The sequence below is a fragment of the Chaetura pelagica genome, unplaced genomic scaffold, assembly GCF_000747805.2.
Source record: "Chaetura pelagica isolate M959 unplaced genomic scaffold, ChaPel_1.0 scaffold3, whole genome shotgun sequence".
Taxonomy (NCBI): domain Eukaryota; kingdom Metazoa; phylum Chordata; class Aves; order Apodiformes; family Apodidae; genus Chaetura; species Chaetura pelagica.
Window position 1 is genome coordinate 14,171,469 of NW_009952974.1, and position 21,888 is coordinate 14,193,356.

General features: G+C 36.6%; 1 protein-coding gene across 1 annotated transcript in view; it reads left to right on the top strand.

Moving 5' to 3' along the window:
- The first annotated feature begins 533 nt into the window (after window positions 1–533).
- Window positions 534–21,888, top strand: part of AGPS (alkylglycerone phosphate synthase) — a 40,128-nt gene continuing 18,773 nt past the window's right edge. The window contains exons 1-10 of the mRNA XM_009996180.1: window positions 534–619; window positions 4,468–4,558; window positions 9,107–9,227; window positions 9,301–9,375; window positions 11,002–11,073; window positions 12,027–12,106; window positions 13,150–13,230; window positions 16,207–16,332; window positions 18,346–18,454; window positions 18,913–19,040. Coding sequence (XP_009994482.1) covers window positions 4,484–4,558; window positions 9,107–9,227; window positions 9,301–9,375; window positions 11,002–11,073; window positions 12,027–12,106; window positions 13,150–13,230; window positions 16,207–16,332; window positions 18,346–18,454; window positions 18,913–19,040 — 867 coding nt within the window. The 5' untranslated portion in view covers window positions 534–619; window positions 4,468–4,483. The remainder of the gene's footprint in view (window positions 620–4,467; window positions 4,559–9,106; window positions 9,228–9,300; window positions 9,376–11,001; window positions 11,074–12,026; window positions 12,107–13,149; window positions 13,231–16,206; window positions 16,333–18,345; window positions 18,455–18,912; window positions 19,041–21,888) is intronic.

Genomic DNA, 21,888 nt, shown 5'->3' on the forward strand with positions numbered 1-21,888 from the left:
TTCCTGCTGTTCTTGGATTATTTTTATTGACTTTCCAAAATATATTTTCAATCCAAATGTGTCTGAGTGTCTGATAAGTGAATGTTATTAAGAATGCAGTGGGATTACATTAGTTATGTCAAACAAGTAAAATGTAAAATAATTCTGTTGACAGAGAACAGTAATGCTGAATATTTTAATTCTGAAAATATTTAGATATTACTTGTCTGTTAATATTTATGTATAGATTTAAACCCAAGCATCTTTCAAACATTGCTCTTGTCAATTTAAGAATAGCAACATATGGTGTGTGTTGACTAAAGCTGGTTGTCTTTATAAAACATCTTGTCTTCCAAGTCTTAGGATGCAATCTGAAGGAGTATTGGTTGTGGTTGCAGAATTACTTTTTGCTCTATTAAACTATACACTTTCAATATGTACTTGATTTCTTGAGTTATCTGATAAAACTTTTTTTCCAAAGCCAATAACTGCAAATTATTTTGGGCTTACGATATGCTAACATTCTCACTTATGTTTCTCTCCCTTAAAGGCAAGAACTTCTGAAATGGAATGGATGGGGATATAATGACTCCAAATTCATCTTCAATAAGAAGGGTCAAGCAGAATTCACAGGAAAAAGGTAAGTTGAGAATTTGTATAAAGATACTAATTATCTTCTTTAGTGTTTTGTTTCTTTAAAGACTTTTAAAATTGTATGGCTCAGTTAATCCAGCTAAAGCAAAAAACTTACTCGTATAATAGGTTGTTAGTTGTTTTGCATTTAACAGATTTACTGAATTCTATATACAGTAGTTTAATGTATAGTAATAGACTGTGTTTTATTGGAAGGTTTATTAAAAGTATGTCACGGTTTGGTATTATAAAAACAAATAATGATAGTCTTTTCTGTAACTTGGTATACTCCGTGCATTAAACTTCTCTTGGGGAATGGAATCGGACTGAGAATCTGCACCATATTCTAAACCTTTAGGTAACAGCAGCAGGTTAGTGCAGTTTTGTCAGTTTAGAAAATCTCTGGAGCATCAACCGTTTGCTTTATTAAGCTTCCAGTTTGTGCTTTAGGTTTCTGAACCATTGTGCATGGAGCTGCTTTATTTTCTGAGCTTATGTAACAATGGCTCTGTTGTATGTTTTGTAGTGGTAACATTTCTGATGTATTATCTATTAGGCCTTTGTACAACAAACTTGTTTTTCTGAGAATTTTTGTTTTTGAGGAAATTACATTAAAATTCTATTTGGGGATCTCTTCAGGTGGAATTTAAGCCTTTCACTTGATAATTTACTGGGTTTTTTCTGCCTCAGTGGAAAGTTGTCGTGCAGTCTCTTCCCTGGTTTAAAAAAAAGATACCTTTTTGTAAGAGTGTAAACAAAAAGAATGGGAAATAGAAATAATACTGAAATAAGTACTGTCCTTCAGAAATATTCCTTCGTGGTTTTTGAGTTTGTGTAAAATAGCATGAGGTAGTTGGAGTCAAAGCAGCAAAAATATAACTGGGACTTTGAGCATGTCAAAGATCAATTTATTTCTTTTCAAGCCCAGATGAAAATGCAAAGCCTTGTCTTAGGCACTTGAGTTCAATATATATTATTTAGGCATATCTTGGTGGTTTCTCTCATCTTGTCAGGATTCTGACTCTTGTAATTTTGTCACTCATTCTTTCATCTGATATGTTAGGTTTATCTGGGGTGCATTATGCTGCACAGTAAATTTATGCAGTGTGCTTTGAAGAAAAAAAGATAAAGAGCTGGACTTTGATATTTTTTTCAGGAGAAAGCATTGAGGCTGTTGTTTGAGTGCCAGTCAGTGTTCTAGAATGGGGGGAGAATGGTGGCTTTCTCCCCCCTCTGCATTCTCTCTTAACTGATAAATATTATGAGAAATGTCTTGTTGGGCCACAGCAGTGTGTAAGTGCTATGGAATTGTTTGTCACAGTGGCAAAAAGGATGTTTAAAGTGAAAGTAGGAAATAGGCATTTGCAAAAATATCATAGATACCTTGTCATTTTATCCACTTACAAATCTGTTGTCCATAAATTTGTCTAATACCTTTTGAGTCTGCTGATACTGTCTGCCTCTACAGCATCCCATGGCAGCAGGTTCCAGGTTGCTGTTCTGTAAAGTACTTACTGTGTTGCAGGATTAGGTGAATGGTAGTTCTTCAGCCTATCTACTGCTTTGTTGGTTGTATAAGACTCAATTGTATCCTCTCTCCCAGTTTCTCTCTGTGCCAAGGAGTCTTTGGCCCTTTAGTCTCTGCTTGTGAGACCCTGTTGTCTTTACAGTTACTGTCCTCTGAAGCTTCTCTGGCTCCACTGCATTCATTTGGAGGTACAGTGACAAAAACTGTATGCAGCACTTAAGGTGTGGATACACCAGGGTCTACAGAGCAGCAAAAGAAGATGAACTGTAGTCTTTCTTGTACTTGCCTGACTCATGCATAACACTACTGGCTGATGTTGTATGTTGTCAGTGAAGATGCTATGATTTTCCCTATACTGACTTACTTCTGCAAAATATGCAAGTAATGCTTTTTTTCTCTTGCAATTATCTACTTCCATCTTCATTAGTCTGCCAGGTTTTTAAAGGTTCTGAGTGCCTTCCTGTCAGTTTAGTGTCTGTATACTCCAAAGAGCTTAATATTATTCACCTGGTTGGAGAGGTCACAGATCACTGAAGACATTACATAAAACTGGTTCCAGTCCCAGTATGTGGCAAGCTGCACTCCTCAGTCTGCCTTCAGTAGTGATCAATAAAGCCTGCCTGTTCCTTCTTATCTTAACCTTGTCTTATCCTACAGCCTATAGAAGAGTATTTCCTTCAGTACTGTAGCAGTATATTTTTTTAAATAGCTTTTGGGGTGAAGTATAAAAGAGTGTGGAATTTCATGTTCATTGTATCCCCTTTATTCACTTTGTTTTTACACCCTGAAGGAACTCCAAGGGTTAATGAAGCAGTATTTCTCTTTGAAAGCCATGTTGACTTTCCGAACAGAAAGTGCATATGGGAATGTCTTCTGAGGGGCTTCTTGCACTATCAGCATACATACAAAGATTCCTTCCTGAGCAATCATGTGTTGCATTCTGTGCAGTAAACTCACTAACTCCCTGAATGCTTTGACTTCTGTCTGGCTTGACTTAAAAGTTGTTGTTTTTCTAATAGCTTTAGTTTCTCCTTTGAATAAGCGATTAAGGTTACCCTTGCAAGCTAGCTATAGTAATAGGTTGGGAATACCAAAAAATTTGGAGAAGAAAACACACCAGGCTGGTTTGAGTTTCTCTGTATCTTTGTTGCTACTTCCTGGTGCAAATGTGCTAAACTTTCATTGCTTGTTGCACTTTCTTTGTAATAGAATTCACTTAACTATGAATATGGGTATGATGATACAATAACATCTGTCATGGGGAGAATGTCTGAATGCTGTCTTCCAAGCATGAGTTTAGATATGGTTGTAGCATTTTGTCTCTAGGAATAGAGTAGGGTAGGATTGTTTGTTTTTTTTGTCAGTAGGAGAACTGAGAGGTAGCTGAGATGAGGAAATGAAATAATTGATCTGTATGTGTAATAGGTGACAGTTGTAGAGCTGGTTGCAACAGCTCTGAAGGACAGTGTCATAATTAAATGAATAGTGATTGAGTGATCTTAAAAGTAAGACCAATGAGGTATAATGCAGTGACTCAGGTGCAAAGTAGAGTAAGGTTTCTCAGCTGCTTAAAGCTTTTAATACTGAAGAATGGTCCTTTTTCTCTTGTCCTTGGAGAATGCTTGTGCATACATAAACATGCACAAGGTATGCATATGGATACAATAAATAGCAATAGTTTCTACCCGTTCAGGTGTGTTCCCAGCCTTATTTGTTCTCACACGGTACACACACGTTCACGAACAGCTCCTCTGTCCCTTGTCTTTTAAGTTTTCATCTGTCACATGGCTAAGCTTTTGCCAAAGAGTTTGCAATAGAAATAAATTGCTTGATGGCTTCTGATGCATTCAGGTAATGAGGGAATATACTTTAACACACTTTTTCTTCAAATCATGTAAGGTGTTAGTGTGTCTGAGACTGCTGTTGTTTTCATTGCAGTGTGGCCATAGACACATGGCCACTACCTGTAACAGGCATGTGAACTGTAATACTGCTTTCTACAGTACTGAAAATGAGGTATCTTTCATAAAAGTAAAGATGGAAGGGTGGATATCTCAAAAGCCTTTTGCCACAATTCCCAAAGATCATGAAAGAAAGTAATACCCAAGATGTTGACAACTTACTTGGTTTTGTGTGAAGTACAAAACAGTTAAATACAATGAAATGTGCAGTTGCATGAAAACTAAATGTGCAGAAGCTTTGCAGGCTTGTAGGTAAAGAATTTTATTTAAAACTTAACTATTTGTGCATACATAGAATCGAAAGAAGTGTATCTGACATGCAGTCGTTTAATTTTTAAATGACCCTATGTAATATTGACTTTTCAGGTACAGATTAGGTGGTATGGTATTACCAACTTTTAAGGAATGGATAGAAAAAACCTTTGGAGCAAGTCTGGAGCACAAAACTACCTCTAGAGTAAGTAAATAGCTGAACCAGTTCCTTTGAACATTAGTCTTGGTGATAATCAAGACCATGTTGTTAAAAATGATTCAGCTGTTGTCCTGAAGGTCACCTTGCACATAATTAATATAAATATAGTGTATTAATACATCAATGTTTTTGGAAATTATTCTACATGAAACCTTCAATGACTTTGTGACTTGTGGTTCCAGGTTAACTGGTGGTACTTTTGTTGGAACAGAAGTCTTCAACACAGTGTGTTGTCTTCTTAGGTTGCTTTTTCAAGATTGTAGAAGCTCTCAGCCTAGAGAGAGTTTTTTTATGCAACTTTGATGTTTTTCATATTAGCAACAGAAAAAGAGACAGTGAAGTAAAATTGTTCTATTTCCAATATATTTAATGATATCCAACTTAATTGAGAAGTTTTTTCATGTCTGGGTGCTGAAAACTGTCTATCAGAATACTCAAGATTGAACTGAATGTTTCCAGAAATCCACACATTTGGAGTGTTCACGGTTTTGTGAAACGTCCATATTTTGCTTTTCAAGAAGAGTAACATAATTGAGTCATGAGACTTTACTCCCTTTTGAGAATTCCTTTGAGACTGTGGGTTCCTGACTAGATGGCTGCTTAAGCAGTGTTGGAAGCAGGCTGTACTTGTTCAGTGGCTATAGTCAGCCTGCTTTGATTAAAAGTTTTACTTGTTTCTTGAGTGGTTTCAAGACTGCATTTTCTCTGAAGTAGGTAATCTCATAGAGCCTGAAAAGTCAACTATTTATTCCTCTGTTAATCAAGACATTATTTGATCTGCTATCACTTGCAAGATCTCCATCTGCCAGTGTCTTATGAAAAGTAATATTGATGTGTTTTCCTTGACCGAGATTGGTCTTAACTGGCAGCTGCTTGAATTTGCTGTGACCAGAGGTCCTAAGAGATGTTCCCTTTCTACATGTAGAGGAAATACAGAGAAAAATAGAGTTGGAGGACAAAGGCAGATTCTTGAGTAGTGTCTTTTATTCCACAGCGTATCTTGCAAAACAGCTCTTCAGGATACCTGCCATTGATGTTAAACACTTTCCTGTTATGTTCTGCTTCTCTGGTTCTGATGTTCTTGTTGCAATCTGAAACAGGCTAACTGCCTTGACACTTTTGAGTCTCCAGTATGTACCTGGACTTCTAATAGCTGTTATCAACTACTATTGCAGGTCCCCTGTTTTCATGCTTCTGTCATAGTTCCTTGTTTATATTTCAGGTTGTTATGCCACATTGGTTTTTCACCTTCTATCATCAGAGCATGAAGGAGCTCTAATACAACGACAGTAGTAGAGGGATCTCTTGGCCCATTTGTCTTTCATCTCTTTCTGCCTCTGTTTTCTAAGAGTGAAGGGTTCCCTGTTGTGTGCAATTTTTGTTATAATTAACGACAATAAATGTGCCCACTTCTGTGTTGCTCAAGGCCTGATGAGGTCTTTTCTTTTTCTTGAATTAAACTTACCATAGACAGCAGTTCAGACATAGTTCCCATAGGCTTCCTGTCTAGCTTTTCAGTGCACAAATATTAAAATATTTCAGTCCCATAAGGATAAATAAAGGTATGTTTTTGTTTGGTATTATGTGTAAGGTTTACATGGATTAATATTAACTTTTCAGTCTTGAAGATTAAAACTGAAGGATTAAAATACCTTTGTGGAAGTGAGAGTAACTTAAAAGCACTTGCAAGGAATTGTTACGGCTTATTGGTTTGCATCCCTCTTATGGAGAAGAAAGACTTCCAAGCACTTGGTGTTCAACTTGAAATGATACTAAATAGTTCTGTTTGTGGAAATCCATGAAGGAACCAAAGTTTAGAATAGGAAATGTAAGAACAGCTAGGAGATACTTCTTTAAAAAAAAAAAAAAATAGCAGAAAAATCTTTATTTGGTATCTGCTTGCTTGTTTCTCATGTTTTCCAAGTTTCTCTCAAAGATTTGCTATTCAAGTTAGCAAACAGCACTGTGTGAATGTGCATTTACAGCAGAATATTAAGAGCTAAGAGCAGCAGTCTAAGACCTGACTTCCTCTCTACTTATTATGACTCCCTAAAATCATCATCTCCTGGTAGCAGTGTGCCTCTCACCTGAGCAACACTGAACAACACTTCATCTCAACTTCTGTGTTTGTGGGTGACAAAATGAGCATGTTGGAGGGTAAAGCCTTTTTCTCACGTCTGAAACCTTATTTCAAGAAGTAAAATATTAACCTTAAAGCAAGTCAGAACAGCACATATCCTCTTCCAGAAGTCAAATCTTTTTAAAAAACTGTTTTCATAAGGTCATATCCCATATGAAAATTCGAAAACACTTGGCTATCCTTTTGAACTTATAAATTATAGTTCTTGGTCCTGAATGTATCTCACACAGATACTGATAACGGGAGATAATATTTTTTTTCTGTTAGTTTGGTAACAGGTGAAAAGTATCAGCTGTGCTTGAGCTTGTAGAAAGCACAGATAGGCAAAAATGCATTCCAGGAAAGAAAACTTGGATGGGTGGTTCTACATTTTTGTAGAAGACTGAAACTTCAGAAGGTGAAAGAGAAATACACTTGGTTTTGCTGTTTTCTCTTGGTACTTGTCAAGAAGCATAGGCTAGGCTCATCAAAAGAATGTCTAAGTTTCTTTGAATAAGTGGAACATTTTGTAAAAAATACTTATTGGTAGAAGAGCTGCAAGCAAGCTCTTCCTGGCATCACTGGATAGCCCATAGTTGTTCCTGGTAGCTTTAACAAAAGTGTAAAAATTTTCTTCTATTTGAGATGAAGGTGATGCTGGTTAATTTGCTAGCAAAGTTTTAATGAGTGAAGATTAAAAGCACGGCACTATATTTTAGCTTATTTTTTGCAACTCCTACTGATTTAAGAATGTATTTCAAATGGAAGATGTGGTAGTGAAAAACATTCAGGTCTCCTGATCCTTAACTTGAGGGACTTTAACTAGAAGTAAGATTCTTGACCAGCATTTTCTTTCAAAATAGGAGTTGAAGTCCAGAAATTAAGTTCTTAGTCATAAGATAAGCATTATATCTAATTAAAGAACTCCTTAATTAGAGGCCATATGTAATAGAAGACATTCCTTTGGGGAGTTTTCCCATACAAAAGTGTAAGTGAATTTATTGGCTCTGTTTTTAAGAAGGGGGGGGAAAAAAGTGGGTTTTATTTGTTTCTTTGTTGGTGGCTTTTTTCGTTGCATATTTGAACCTTCTAAGCACTTAGAAGCATTCCACTTAATACCTATAAAGATTAATTTTTTTTGGAACTGGATGCTGTAAAGAATCCTTATTATCTAAGTGGGTTTAAAAAGTCAGCACATGAGTTACATATATCTAAAGTGGACTTCAGAAAAAAGAATTAAGTGGCTAGGTCTGTGCTTTGAGAAGCCATGAGAATAAGTATAAGATTTATTGGCTCTGTTTTTAAGAAGGGGGGGGAAAAAAGTGGGTTTTATTTGTTTCTTTGTTGGTGGCTTTTTTCGTTGCATATTTGAACCTTCTAAGCACTTAGAAGCATTCCACTTAATACCTATAAAGATTAATTTTTTTTGGAACTGGATGCTGTAAAGAATCCTTATTATCTAAGTGGGTTTAAAAAGTCAGCACATGAGTTACATATATCTAAAGTGGACTTCAGAAAAAAGAATTAAGTGGCTAGGTCTGTGCTTTGAGAAGCCATGAGAATATTATACAATGCATCTGATGTAAAGACCTGGAAGAATGGGTTGTAGACAACCTTAGGCAAGGGTTCTCCATCTGGACTTAGAAAACCTTGATTCAAGGCCTGTTGGTAAGCCAAAATGTCCAGTGTAGCTTCTTCAAAAGAAAAACTTTTTTCTTCAAAGTATTGATCAGGACTTCTTCCTAGAGTCTTTCTGGAAACACCTGCATGAATGTGGATTTTATATAAAGTCTTCCTGTTGTATCAGGTCTACTTAAAGCGTACTGGTTATGTTAGATTGGTTAAACTTAGTTTTGCCTTGCTTTGAACTTCTGATTAAGCTTTGGGCTGAGATGGATTTAACTTCCAGTACTTGATAGGAGAAGGGGAAATGAGTTGGTAGAAACAACTGTAAGTAAAGGAGTTTGCAAAGTGGGTAGTTGCTTTAGTATTTGTCTGTTTTGGAAGAGGAGCTTATATTCAAAAAAGAATTCTGACCTTCAATCTCTACACTTTTGTCAATATGAGAGTCTCTTCTTCAGGCAGCTGGCTTTTTTGAATCTTGAAGACTTAAAAGGTGTTGTGTTCAGTATGCACTCAAAAGCTAGTGTATTTCTCCAAATTTATCAAGAGGAAGAAAGGTAGGAATGTGCTACTGCAAGAATACTTCCTGTGTGCATCTAGTCAGCCGAGTACCAGGCAGGATGGTGGTATAAGTGACTGAAGATGAGGAAGAGAACTTTTGTTTTTCTGAACTTAAATAGCTATGTTTGGGTGTCAGTTAGTATTAATCTGTTTTCTGTTTTTATTATTTCTGTTATAAAGAAATGCTGTAAAAGTGAACCTATCTTTGGACTTATTTTCTTGTATTGTAGGCATCTTTAAATATTAATGATGTACCTCTACCCATTGTAAATGAAGAATTTCTCCAGGATCTTATAGCCACTAAAATCTCATATTCACAGGATGCAGAAGATAGAGTATTCAGAGCTCATGGTAAGAGAACTTCATTTGTGTAACTGTGCTGCTTTCAGTGCTTCCCTTTTTGAACTTATTATTTGTGTTTCAGGTCACTGCCTACATGAGATATTTGTACTCAGGGAAGGAATGTTTAAGCGAATTCCTGATATAGTTGTGTGGCCTGGTAAGCTTTAATCATCTTATTCTCCCTTCTGATCTTGGAGGCAGTTGTTTACTGAACTCCTGTGCTTTCTTGTTGTGGGGAATCTGTCTCTTGGTTCACTGACTTCACTTGTCTTTGCAGAAACTGAAGGAGTTTTCTCATAAATGGTAATCATGAATGTTTAACATCTGGATTGCAGGTTGCTTCTATAAAATCCCATCACTTTGTGGGAAAGTTAAATTTATTATTAAATATAGCTGAAGTTTCTGTTGACAGCTGAATTCATGACTTAAGTAACCACAGTTTAGTTTGAACTTGTATATTCACCAAAACCAGTTGTCTAAATGGCTGTCTAAATCTTGTTTTTTAAAGGAGTAGATGGTGGTAGAAGGGTAGTGAAATATTTGTACTAAAGAACTTTGGTTTATGACATGCTGTACTTTTAATAAAAAGTATAACACCTGTAAACTCCTATAGAACACTTTACAAAGGATCACTGAATTGAAGAAAGAGCAGTGCAATCTGAGTACAGGCTAGGCCCATTTTAAATAGAGTAACAGCTAACACTGTTGTAGATAATGTGTAGCAGAAAATATGCATGCAATCTAGTAGGATACAATTACCTGATATAACTTTTTGTATACTTTTGTGAATTTTGTACTTGAGTCATGTTTCTCTGGTCACTAGGAACTACTTTTCATGTGCCGTTTTTCAGTAGCTAACCAAAAAGTCATTTGATCTTAAGTACCTGTCAGTCTCTGTTCAGCTGTAAGAATCCAGCTCTTCCCTTTTATAACTTTCTGATACTTTCATACCTGCACTGCATTAGAAACCCCAAATTTTCTGATAAAGAGCTTAGTCCTAGCTCAGTTTTGCTTCCTTTATTTAGGAGAAAAAAAATCATACATGGGAAGCATATAAGAGGCACTCTAAGATGCATCTCATTACTTGAGGACAGGTACTGACATGACATCACTGGTGACTATGAATGGCACTTGCCACAGCTTTATTTTATGCGGCTCCAAAAGCGAGTGAAATAAAATTGACTACCTTTGTTTCAAGCTGCTCTGTATGGCAAGAGCAAAGTAACCAGAGTTCATAAGCCTGTTTATTCAGTCCTGCTCATTCTCTGCTGTTTGCACGAACTCATGTATGCACTTTATTTGATCTCTTTTCCTTGCCTGTGCACAAGCATTTCTGCTTCTGTCTTTGACCAGATACAGAATGCATTATGAAAAATTTTAACAGCAACTCTACTTTTGAAACTGAGTGTCAGCCAGGAAGAGGTGTTCAGCTCTCAGAAGACACTTATTTCTCCCATAAAATAAATTGGAAAGCCTATTTTCAGTAAAAGCTTTAAACTTTATTGTTCTCCAAGATTGCTAGATTAAGTTTTTGGTAGCCCATCTTGACCTGAGAATTTGCATGAGGTTGCAATCCATGAATAGAACAGGAGCAGTTCTTCAAATGTAGAACTTGTTCAGGTCTAATCTTTACTCTGAAACTCTAATGCTTCTGAGCCCTTATTTAGTGCCTAACTCTTTGAAATGTCTTCCTTGCTGGTGTCAGAAAAGGAGCTGCTGCTTATTCAGACTGTAGTATTTAGTACTAAGCACAAATCTTGTTTTTAACTGTTTATTTTCTTAGTTTGCCATGAAGATGTAGTTAAAATTGTGGAGTTAGCCTGCAAACATAATCTCTGCATAATACCATTTGGTGGTAAGTGTTACGAAATCTGAACTCCGTTTGACATTACTAGTTAAAATGTATTTTACTTGAATTCAGTTTAAAAATATGATTTTAGTGATATATTGTACCAGTAATTCAATAGTTAGAATTTTTAAGTGTTTAAAGTGTAATTTAATTTTTTTTATGATCTTGCAGTATTAAAAGCCACTATATTCAATTTACTGGATGTCAAAGTATGTCAAATCCTTGAATATTGCTATGTAAGAGGGGTAATTGTATGAAGCTGAGATCTATCTCTGTGCCTTGGAAGTCTTCTAGGAAAGAAGAGATTGAAATATTTTTTTGGCCATTTTGTGGTCTTGGATGTGTTATTTGTGCTGGTTTCCCACAAACATGTGTAAATTAATTTAGTTTTTTATTATTGTCATTGGTCCAGGGAGGACTGTGGTCTGATACTATACTGCAAAAATCATTAACATTTATTCTCATTTCCTTTTAGGTATTGTTCAGTTTAAAAGTTAGAATAGCAAGGGTTTTTCAGGAAGTGTGCCAGGTACAGAGTACTGTCCTTCTCAGACTAAAGAACTTTTAAAGGCTTTGGTTTTTCAATCATGGATGCTTTTTCCTCTAAGCTTACTGAAGTAGTGGTGAGCTATCTTGTTTTGACTTCAGGGAACATGGGATGTTTGTTTTAAAACTCTATTCTGAACTTAACAGAAGCAGCTGAGATGGTCACAGAATTTCATGGCTTGTTATTAAGTACTGTTAAAGCATTGTCAGCTCCTTTTGTTAGAATTGCCTTGATTTTGCAGATCCTAGTTTGGGGGAAGGGACAGCCTTAAAAAGCTAATCACTAACCTCTAGCAGTGAATTTGTAATCTTACTTAACTCAGTTCAGTATAAGAAAGGAGGGGGAGAGAGATGGTATGTGAATAAAAGCTACCTGAGAATTTATGATCACAATGTCCTTCCCATATTTGCAGGAGGGACGAGTGTCTCTAGTGCTCTCGAATGTCCTGAAGAAGAAAAAAGAACAATTATCTCACTGGATACATCACAAATGGTATGTTGGCTAAGTTCTGTTATTTTAATAGACACTTGAGGAATATCCTCTTATATGTATGGTCAGTATTGCCCAAAAGCTGAATTGTATAAGCATCTTACATCAGTTAAGTGGTTGAAACTGAAGGTGTCTCAATGGAGCTGAAATACCTGACTTTGAATAATTAGCCCAGATGTTGTGAGGAAACAATTGCTCTAAACCATAGTTTGTTGGACTACAGGGAATCCACATTTCTGTCACTTGAAAAATCAAGGCAGGGGGAAGTTAGAGCTGTTCCTCTATACAATATTAATACACAATTATATAAGTACACCAGAAGTGTACTTAAGAATTAAGAATGGAAGCTGAAGCTTCTCTGTCATCTTTTACTATAAGCAAAGCTAAACACATTTGTTGAGTTTCTCCTTCACATGGATTGTTCTCGTTGGCAATTGTGCTTAGTGCACCATGTAACTCATAGTGTTTACTACTTTTCCTGTTTATTAAAATGGGGCAACCGGTGTCTCATCGGATTAAAATATTTGGAAGGATTATATAATTTTAATTCCTGAAGTACTTACATATTCTGACATCCTGTACTATATCTTGCTTTTAGCTTACTGTGTCAAAATCTGGGACCTGAACTGGAATAACTCACTGCAATCTATTTAACCCATGGAGTATGTTTAAGAATACTTTTCCTAGTGGATACTTATTGTCCAGATAGTCAAATGCAGGCAACTTAAATCATGTTAATTGTGAAAATCAATGTGCTACATCTGTAAGAGATTTAACTTAATTCTTTCTGGCTCTTTTGCGTATTTCTGAAAAAATTCCTAGCATTAATTAACTAAGTATGTTACTCTTGCAGTGGTGACTTCATAAATTGTAACCTGCTATATAGCAGTTTCAGAGACTCGGTGGGGGGTGTCTCTGCTTCCATGGTGGTAACAACTGAAGTTGTATTAATAAACTGTATGACAAGGCATGTTGATCCTATAGCATTAGGGAGGGAACCAACAGTCTTTAACACTGATTCTTAGTTTTGATTGGCTTTTCAACAGAATCGGATTCTCTGGATAGATGAGAAAAACTTAACAGCTTGTGTGGAAGCTGGCATTGTTGGGCAAGATCTGGAAAAACAGGTATTTTTAACTTGTCAAGCATCTGGTATTTCTCCATGTTGTTCTTAAACATCTTGGCTAAGTCATAGAGTTCTAGCTTAATTCTTGTGTGTTTTGATGCAGAGTGGTGTGGTAAGCATATATATGCATGGCTGTGAACCATGTCCCTTTGAATGCTGTATTGAATGAACATTATCAATTTTTGTTCTGTTAAGCTCTAGCTACAAAATGCCTTTACAGTAACAAATTGATGATTCATAGGATGTGATGCAATGCTTTCTGTTTCAGACCGTAGATGGTACCAGTTACCAGGAAAAGTTCAAGTTGTCTGTGAGGCATGTTTTAGTCACTTTGGCCTGGGGTAGTTTCCTCAAAAGTTAGAGCATATAAAAAAAGATGTGCTGTTGTTGCTTCTTAAGTCCAGCTACAGGAAAGTAACAGAAAAGATGGAGAGTTGCCCAAAAGAAAGAGTTCAGTGGAAAATTAGATCACCTTCATTTCTAAGTGACCTCTAGTGGATTTTAAATGTAGTTTCAGCTGAGCTGCAGCAGCCTTCTCAGGGTCTTTCTTGGTGCTCCTCTATAATCAAGCAAGTAGTGGATGTTACTATTCTTCAGGCTGCGTAGCTCTGCTTATTTAAAAAAATATATATTCTAGGACTTGTTTGATAGCTGAGTATTGATTAAACTTTCCTTGGTGCCTACAGCACTTTGCAAATATGCAGAGCTTTGAAGGGTTTTCAAAATATTTTATTCCAAACCACTTTTTAGAAGAAAACTCACCATACTTGGCTAACAGAGTTGTTTATGATGAGAAAAATAGCCTTTCCCATCCCTCTAATTGTCCCTTTTGTAATTTGTTATATTATTTTAACCTTTCCAGATCTGTTTCTCTCATGGGAGATCTGCTTGTTTCTCTCAAGCTTGGAATTCAAATGCAAAGAGAAAATTATTTGCATTTAAATGACATATTTTCTAGAGTGGTAGTTTGGTATTTCACTACTATTTTAGCCTTTATAAGCCACTGCTTTTTCTTTCACATAGAGTAAGGAACAATATTCCCTTGCTGCTTATAGCTCTTGTGAGCTGAAATACTACTGTCACAGTTAGTATTTTTAGTTTTTCATCAAACAACTATTTCTGTCAGATCTTTGAGTATGAAGAGAGTACAGGCTGTCTATTTGTTCAGTATTGAATGCAAACTAGTATTTGTACAAAGGTTTTAAGATATGGAGTGACTCTGAGTACACGAGTTCTGTGCAGTGTGCAAAGATTACAAAATCAGGTCATCTACTTTAAGCGTATGTATTTTAGAAACTATGATTGCGTATACTGAAATCCAGTATTGCTAGCAAATGGGATGTGATTTAAGCTAGGACTCCAAGCTGTGCTTGTTTTGTCTAGTACAATCTAAGCATAACTGATTTAACATTATAGCTAATGTCAATGCAAGCTTCCACTGAAATACAGGTAGAAAGCAGGGATATGTTTTGGACTGAGCAAAGAGGAAACTATTTGAAAAGTTGCTTGGTTTGGAGTTTGCTTGGATTGGAGGCTAATCCAACTTCTTTTGCCCCAAGAGACTTCACCAGCATTATTTAGGAATTACCTTGCAGTGACGATTTTTTGAGTGCTGAAGTTACTTAGTAGACCATGTCATTTACAAAGATAATATACATTGTAACAGTAACTAAAATAAAGAGCAGAGTTCAAAACAAATAGCAGATTTGGAAAACATGGTGTTTGACAAGGTCAGATTAAGTGTTACATTGTGGCATTCAAAATCAACTTTTTTTGCACACTTGTTTATCTTGGCTAGTAACTCTAATGTGGTTAAGGTATTATTTTCTGTGGGATCAGAAATCCAGATACTAACAGGTTCTATAGAGAATCCTCTAGCCACTTTTGTCAGAAAAGAATATGTAATAATAGGTGGTAGGTGAGGACTAAAGGTGGTAAAAGACTAATGAAGATGGATCAATTCTTTTTTTTTTTTTTTTTTTTTTTGCAATAATCAGGTTGTGATTCTATCAGAAAAGCTAGTACACACATTTTTTGGATGAGGCTGTCTATTGTATCTGCAAAATAAATAGCACAATTTCTCCCCTGTCCTATAAGTGCCTTTAGCACATCCTGTTCATAAAACAGGATTCAAGGAGTGTAGACCAAGTGCTTTGTACATGCACAGTTAAAAGTTCTCAACAGTGTGGTCCAGAACAGAACATAGTTAATGATCCACATTATGTGGTATACTTGAGTATACTTAAATACCTCTGTCCGACTGGATTTTTATCAGTTGGTCAAGTGGAAATTGTTAATCTCAAATGCACCAATGCATTTATCACTGCATGTGAATCTGCTGGGTCTTTAATTCTTCTTGTCTGACAGCTTTGGTGTTGAGATTCTGAGGGCATCCAATCAACCTCAGGTGCTGTGCAGATGGCAAAGCCAGGCTAATACAGAAAAATGAGAAACAAGTGCCTACTTAATGTACAGGAATGCATGATCTGCATCACAAATAGTTGACAGTATGTATATGCAGGAAGCCCAACCAGATGGCTGTGTATTAAAACACATCACTCCTTGAGAGAATTAAGTACAGGCAATTTGCTCACATTTTCTGTCTGCAGACCTGCTTCATATCACATTAGGATAGAAAGAACAAGAGATTAAATGCCTTATTTATTGTCAGCATTTGTGCAAAGTTGGCAGTTGCTTAGTTATAATTTTTTCCATAGGTATTTGAATTTGCACCTTCTTATGAACAATAGAGATCGTAGTTCTAAAATATGGGGGAGTATTATAGGTTGGTATGTAGCACAGTAGAAGCAGCATCAGGTTGTTTCATTTATGTATCAAAGACAAAAGTTGTGCCTGAACAAATGAGTATGTTGTCAGAATACCTATTTGTTCAAAAAACTTAAACCCTAGAATATTGAGATCTTTGACTATTAAACAAATGCAAGCTCTGTAGAATATATTTTTTCCATTTCTTTAGCTTGCTGAAAGTGGCTTCTGTACAGGCCATGAACCAGACTCCATGGAGTTCAGTTCACTAGGAGGATGGGTAGCAACACGAGCATCAGGCATGAAAAAAAACATCTATGGAAACATTGAAGATCTGGTAAATATGTTAAATACTTTTTCTACTTATTCTGTTTGTAGGCTTAACTTCTTATAATGGCTCAAATGAGAGGAAAAAGGAATAGTAAATTGCAGCTCTCCTAAGCTGTACAGTTTTGGCAGCAGATCTTGACTTTGCTTGTTTTTTGTACTAGTACTAATAAATCCTTATCACTGATCTAAAAGTCAAATTCATTTTGGTACTCACTGGCTAGCTAAAGGAGTTGTTACCTTGTCCCAACTCTGGTGCTTTCTTCCACTGCTTTGTGCTATCTGTTAACCCAGTGTAATAATCCTGTCAAACTTACAGGGTGATTCCAAAAGACCCATGTTCTCTCCTACCTTATGTACATTTCTGGAGTTGTCTAGTTGAATCAGCTAACTCTGACAGCAATCTAGGTCTTTCAACCTTCCAACCTCCCTCTAGGCTAGTAGTTTTTTCAAATCAGTAGGCTGGTCTAATTGACCGTGTGGCTGCACTCTGAAATTTAATGCCAGCATGTGGTATGTAGGGAGCCCTAAGAAAAGAAACCATGGACTTCGAGTGACAGAGTCTTGAATCTATTTTAAGCTGTAAAATATTAACCCAGGTAATTTGGTTTTTTAAGCATACTTTTTGATTTTAAAAATCTACCTTTTCTATCAAATACATTGGATATACTGAAGTTAAATCACTACTTTTCAGACTTTGCCTGCCAATGCTTCAAATTTCCTGCTTTCTCTCATAGTTTGTACAATAGTCCTTCCACCTGTGGGCTTTTCCCTTCTTCCTGCAGCACACTCTAGCTAATGTATCCCCATCACCTTAGGCTTTTTTATGAGCTCATAGTTCAGACATGTTTGTTCCACACACAAATACAATGCTTTATGTGATCAGTAGCTGAGTTTGACAGGGACTACACAGTTTTATTCAGTAGACCTGGCTGAACTGAGACTACTAGCACTTACTAAGTGTTATCTGTCCCCTACTACTTGAAATGTTACTGAATAGTAGAGTTTAGCTTGTACTGGGAGATGTGAAGCAGAAAGCTTTTCTAGCATGGAAGCATAACTTGAGGCTAAAACAGCTCCTGAAATTTTCATTAGGAGGAAATAAGATTGAAAATTGATCCAAAACAGTTCATGAGTTTCAAAATGTCACAGTGAGAGAGTTTAAGGGGAGTGTTTACATTCTGATGAAACTTTTAATCTAGAAATGGTATGTTATATAAGCTGCCTAAAAACTACTTAGTGCAGAATCAACACTTCATAAAATGCATATAATGAAATTCTTTAACAACTCAAAGCAGGATAAAAATTACTCAACTACCTGTGATTGGAAGTTTTAAAGCCATCATTTGAAATTGAGTAATTTTGCTTTCTTTAAAGACTTCACTAGAAAACAAAACAAACCCCACCCTTTCTTGGTATAAAATACTTTAATAAGATATTAAAATATTTGAGTTCTGAATTGCATGTTCATGAATAAAGCTAGAAGCAATAACACTGAAAGATTTTTAAAAACAGCTTTCTAGCTGTATACATGTATCAGTCTTCAATATTGATAATATCTTTCCAAAAGCTTTTCTTTCTTCCTAATAGAAATGTTTCTGTAGCAGCTGTTGATTGACTTATATAAGCTTTGTCAAACAGCAGTTCTGAAGCAAAATTTAAACAGTCACTTATTTCCTCTGAAGTAGTTTGTATATTTTGGATTGAAATCCTAGTACACAAGGTCCTCTTTACACTGAGAAACAGACCAGTTTTAAGTGGTAGTCTGTGTATAGCCAACAGATTTCATTTAGCATAGAACTGGAAACAATCTCTTGTGTGGGCAACCATGCTGAGTTAGAAATTATTTGTTGGTAACAGTCCTCAGTTTACCCCAAAAGTTCTTGGTGCTGCCTACGGAATGTCCCAAGTCTACAAAGATAAACTGTGTCATGCTTAATATGCATTTTGTAACAAGTAAATATAATTTAAAATGTTTGTGCTTAATGTTGGTATTTATAGTCATTGCATATTGTTTAAACAGGTGATTCATATAAAAATGGTAACTCCTAGAGGAATAGTAGAAAAAAACTGTCAAGTACCTCGCATGTCCACAGGACCTGACATCCATCACTTCATTATGGGATCTGAAGGTATAAACACAGTAATTTTGCATAACTGCATCTTAATTCAATTTCTGTAATGGCTTGATTTCAGCATCTTTAGTACTGTGACTCTCAGTGTGTCTGTGGGTGGCATTATGCAGGCATGAATTTCTTGTATTAGTGTAATACTTTGGGGACCTTAATTAGGACTGAAGTTAAGCAGTTCTGAACAGTGCTTAAAACAGATCTGTGGAGTTAGCCTACAATTCTAGTAACAAATATCATCATTTAGAGGATATCTTGTAAGAATTCACCACAAACAGTCAGGAATAAATTACCTACTACTGCAGTGCTGAATTTTTGGAATTTCTAATTTGTTGTTAACATACAGCATCCTGATAAACAGTTATTATATTGGATAAATGGTAAGAAAAGCACATCTCAGAATCACAGAATGTTACAACAGTCTTGCAACACTTGACTAAGCTTTTCTTTTTTTCCTGAAGGAACTCTTGGAGTGGTTACTGAAGTGACGATAAAGATTCGCCCAGTCCCTGAATACCAAAAGTATGGCTCTGTCGTCTTCCCCAACTTTGAGCGAGGAGTGGCCTGCTTACGGGAAGTGGCAAAGCAGGTAAGGAAAAGCTGGATGCTGACTTCACTGAAGAACACATACTCTAGTACTAAACAGTGTGCTGATGCTCTAGTATTTCTGGCTGTTGATAACAAAGGATTTGAGATATGAACCTTGTAAGCGTATGTGATCCATGAGGGTTTGGAAGTTATGCAGTTGAGGATTGAGCACATTCTGAGTTTACTAGATATTCTGAGTCATACACTGGATGTGCCTTTTGATGGCTTTTTTTTAGTGGGAGTTATTTGGCTTTGCACCTCCTTCAGTAGAGAGCTTTCTCCTCAGGTTAATTCAGAACTATGTAGAAGGGACCTGTATTTAAAGAAATTGAGTTGCAGTGTACACCTAAAAGGCAGTTGAATTTATGGCAGTGGAGTGAAAAGGAATGAAAGTCATGCAGTGGAAGGATATGGCCTGTTTAGAAAGTACTTGCACAGTGGCACATTCAGATGACCTGGATATTTTGAGCTGGCATTGTGCTTATGCTGTCGGAGCCTTCTGAATAGCGTATGTTTTAATGTTGGGCCAGCAATTAAACAGATGAGAGATTGCTCTCTGTTAACCCCGCTCCCTCACCCCACAGGGAAAAGAGAGGGAATAGAAGAGAGAGACTCTTATGGGTTGGAAAATAAACTTAACAGCTTTAATGAGACTAGTGCTGAAAAGAGGAAGTGACGAATGTGTAGAAATATACATAAATATACACAAAAGCACTATTGTGCTCTCCCTGCACCCCCCAATAATGCCCACGTTACCACAAAGGCTGCAGGGCAAGCCTGGGAAAAGTCCTGGAGTCAGTGGCAGCTGGGATATAGGAACACTGGGGTGCAGGAACACAGGGATCAGGATCAAAGGCAGATGAGCAGATGGAATCCTTCCAGGATGCTGACCATGGACAAAGAGTCAGCCCCTTGTGATCCTTCGAATTTATATTCAGTATGATGTGTATGGGATGAGATACATAATTTGGCTAAATTAGGTCACCTGTCTGGTCTACTTCTCCCCAAAGGAGGGTCTCAGGTGTGACCCTTTACTTCCTTCTGGTTCTGGAGCTTAAGATATTTTCTTTAGAAGCAACAAGTGGCCTAAGTTCTGCATATCATTCTCTCTTCATAACTATAAACATAAAATGTTATCAGCCCTAGAGGCAGACACTGACGGGAAAACATGCTCTTGATTTCAGCAACTGCAGCTACTTAGAAGGGACTTAACTGAAAAGTAAAATCTCAAAAAAAAAAAGAAAACTAGCTTTATCCTTGCTCAAACTGAATACATGCGGTCAGCTGGTTTCAGGTAGCAAAACTCAGACATGGGTTTCCAAATTCTTTTATGCTTTTCCTCGTGGCTGTGCTTCCAGGCATATCTTACACTGGCTCTTACACTTGTTCTCGCTTCACGATTGTAGACTAACTTCTCTTCGCTCTGTGCAAACTCTGTCAAATCATTCCTGTGAATGGTGGAATTGAGGAATTAATTTATGAAATGTTTTAATTAATGCCAAGCTAAACACAGCTTTACATTTTTTCCGGTGATTGGTCTAAATTAATGACTTAATGTTCAAAGCCAGATGTTCAAACTGGTATGTGAACGACATGTATATGCTAGTCAGCAGTGCTTGCCAGTTCTTCTGTCATGTTTGTACTGCTAGTGTTCTTTCTGTTGAGGGTACCTAAGCAGACTGTTTGGAAATATTTAATCATATGGCTGATCAACATTTTAAGTTAAGAAGCAAGTATCTTTCCCTACTATGAGCTTAGTTAAAAGATTAAAATAATATACTGTTTAGCTACTTAGTGTTGCTCCATTTCTAAGCTTCTGTTGTTGCTGCTGTTTCACTGTTTACTTGAGCCTGAACTACTTACTCCTCTATTCACATCAATCTTGGTAGTAATTAGTGATTGCTATCTGAAAAGCTGTTTCTTGTCTCTATTGGTATACTTTAATGTAAGAATAATGAGCTTGAAGGTTGTGGGTGGGTTGGTCTCATTTAAAACTTCACCAATTTTCTTCGGTCAGCCTGCCAGGTTAGCTGTCTTAGTACTCTTTATGTTCTTTCTTCCTATTGTGTGAGCAAATACATGTTAATGATAAGATGGGGGGTGAATATGTCAAACCAACTGATACAGGGTACTCCTCTATCCATGTCCATGTGATTGAATGAAGACTAGCATAAAATTCAGGCTATGTCCTAGCTATCACAGATGAGACAGTAGGCATGTGAAATGACCAGAAGCTTGTCTAATTGAACACAGGTATATTTACTGGTTTTCATATGTACAGCACAGAGCCTAGATTGGACCCAGATGTTAATTTTCTTCAAAGTAGCTGTGTGGTGCTATGCTTTGTCCTTTTCACCAAAACAGTGTTAACACTGTTTTGTTTTAGCCTTTGCTGAGCAGTGCATATGCAGTGGCAAGGCTTTCTCCATTTCTTGCTCCCCTTTCATCAGCAAGTAGGTGGGGAGTGAACAAGAGCCTGGGAGGGAATGCAGTTTGGATAGCTGACTCAAACTGAGCAAAGAGATGCTATGTACCATGATAACATCTTGGTCAGAAATAAACTGGAGTGCTCCAGGGGTTGCTATTTCTTTGGGACTGGCTGGATATTGGATGACTTGATATTTGATTACCCATCACTTCTTGATGTGTTTTTTCCATTTTGCTTATTAAACTGTCTTTATCTCAACCAATGAGTTTTCCCACTTTTGCCTTTCTGATTTTTCTCCTCTGTCCTACTCTGGGGGAGTGAGTTAGCAGCCATGTAGTGCTTAGCTGCCTGCCAGGGTTAACCCACAACAATTGGACTTTTCAGTGTAATACATTGTAATACAAATTTGTATGTGTATATT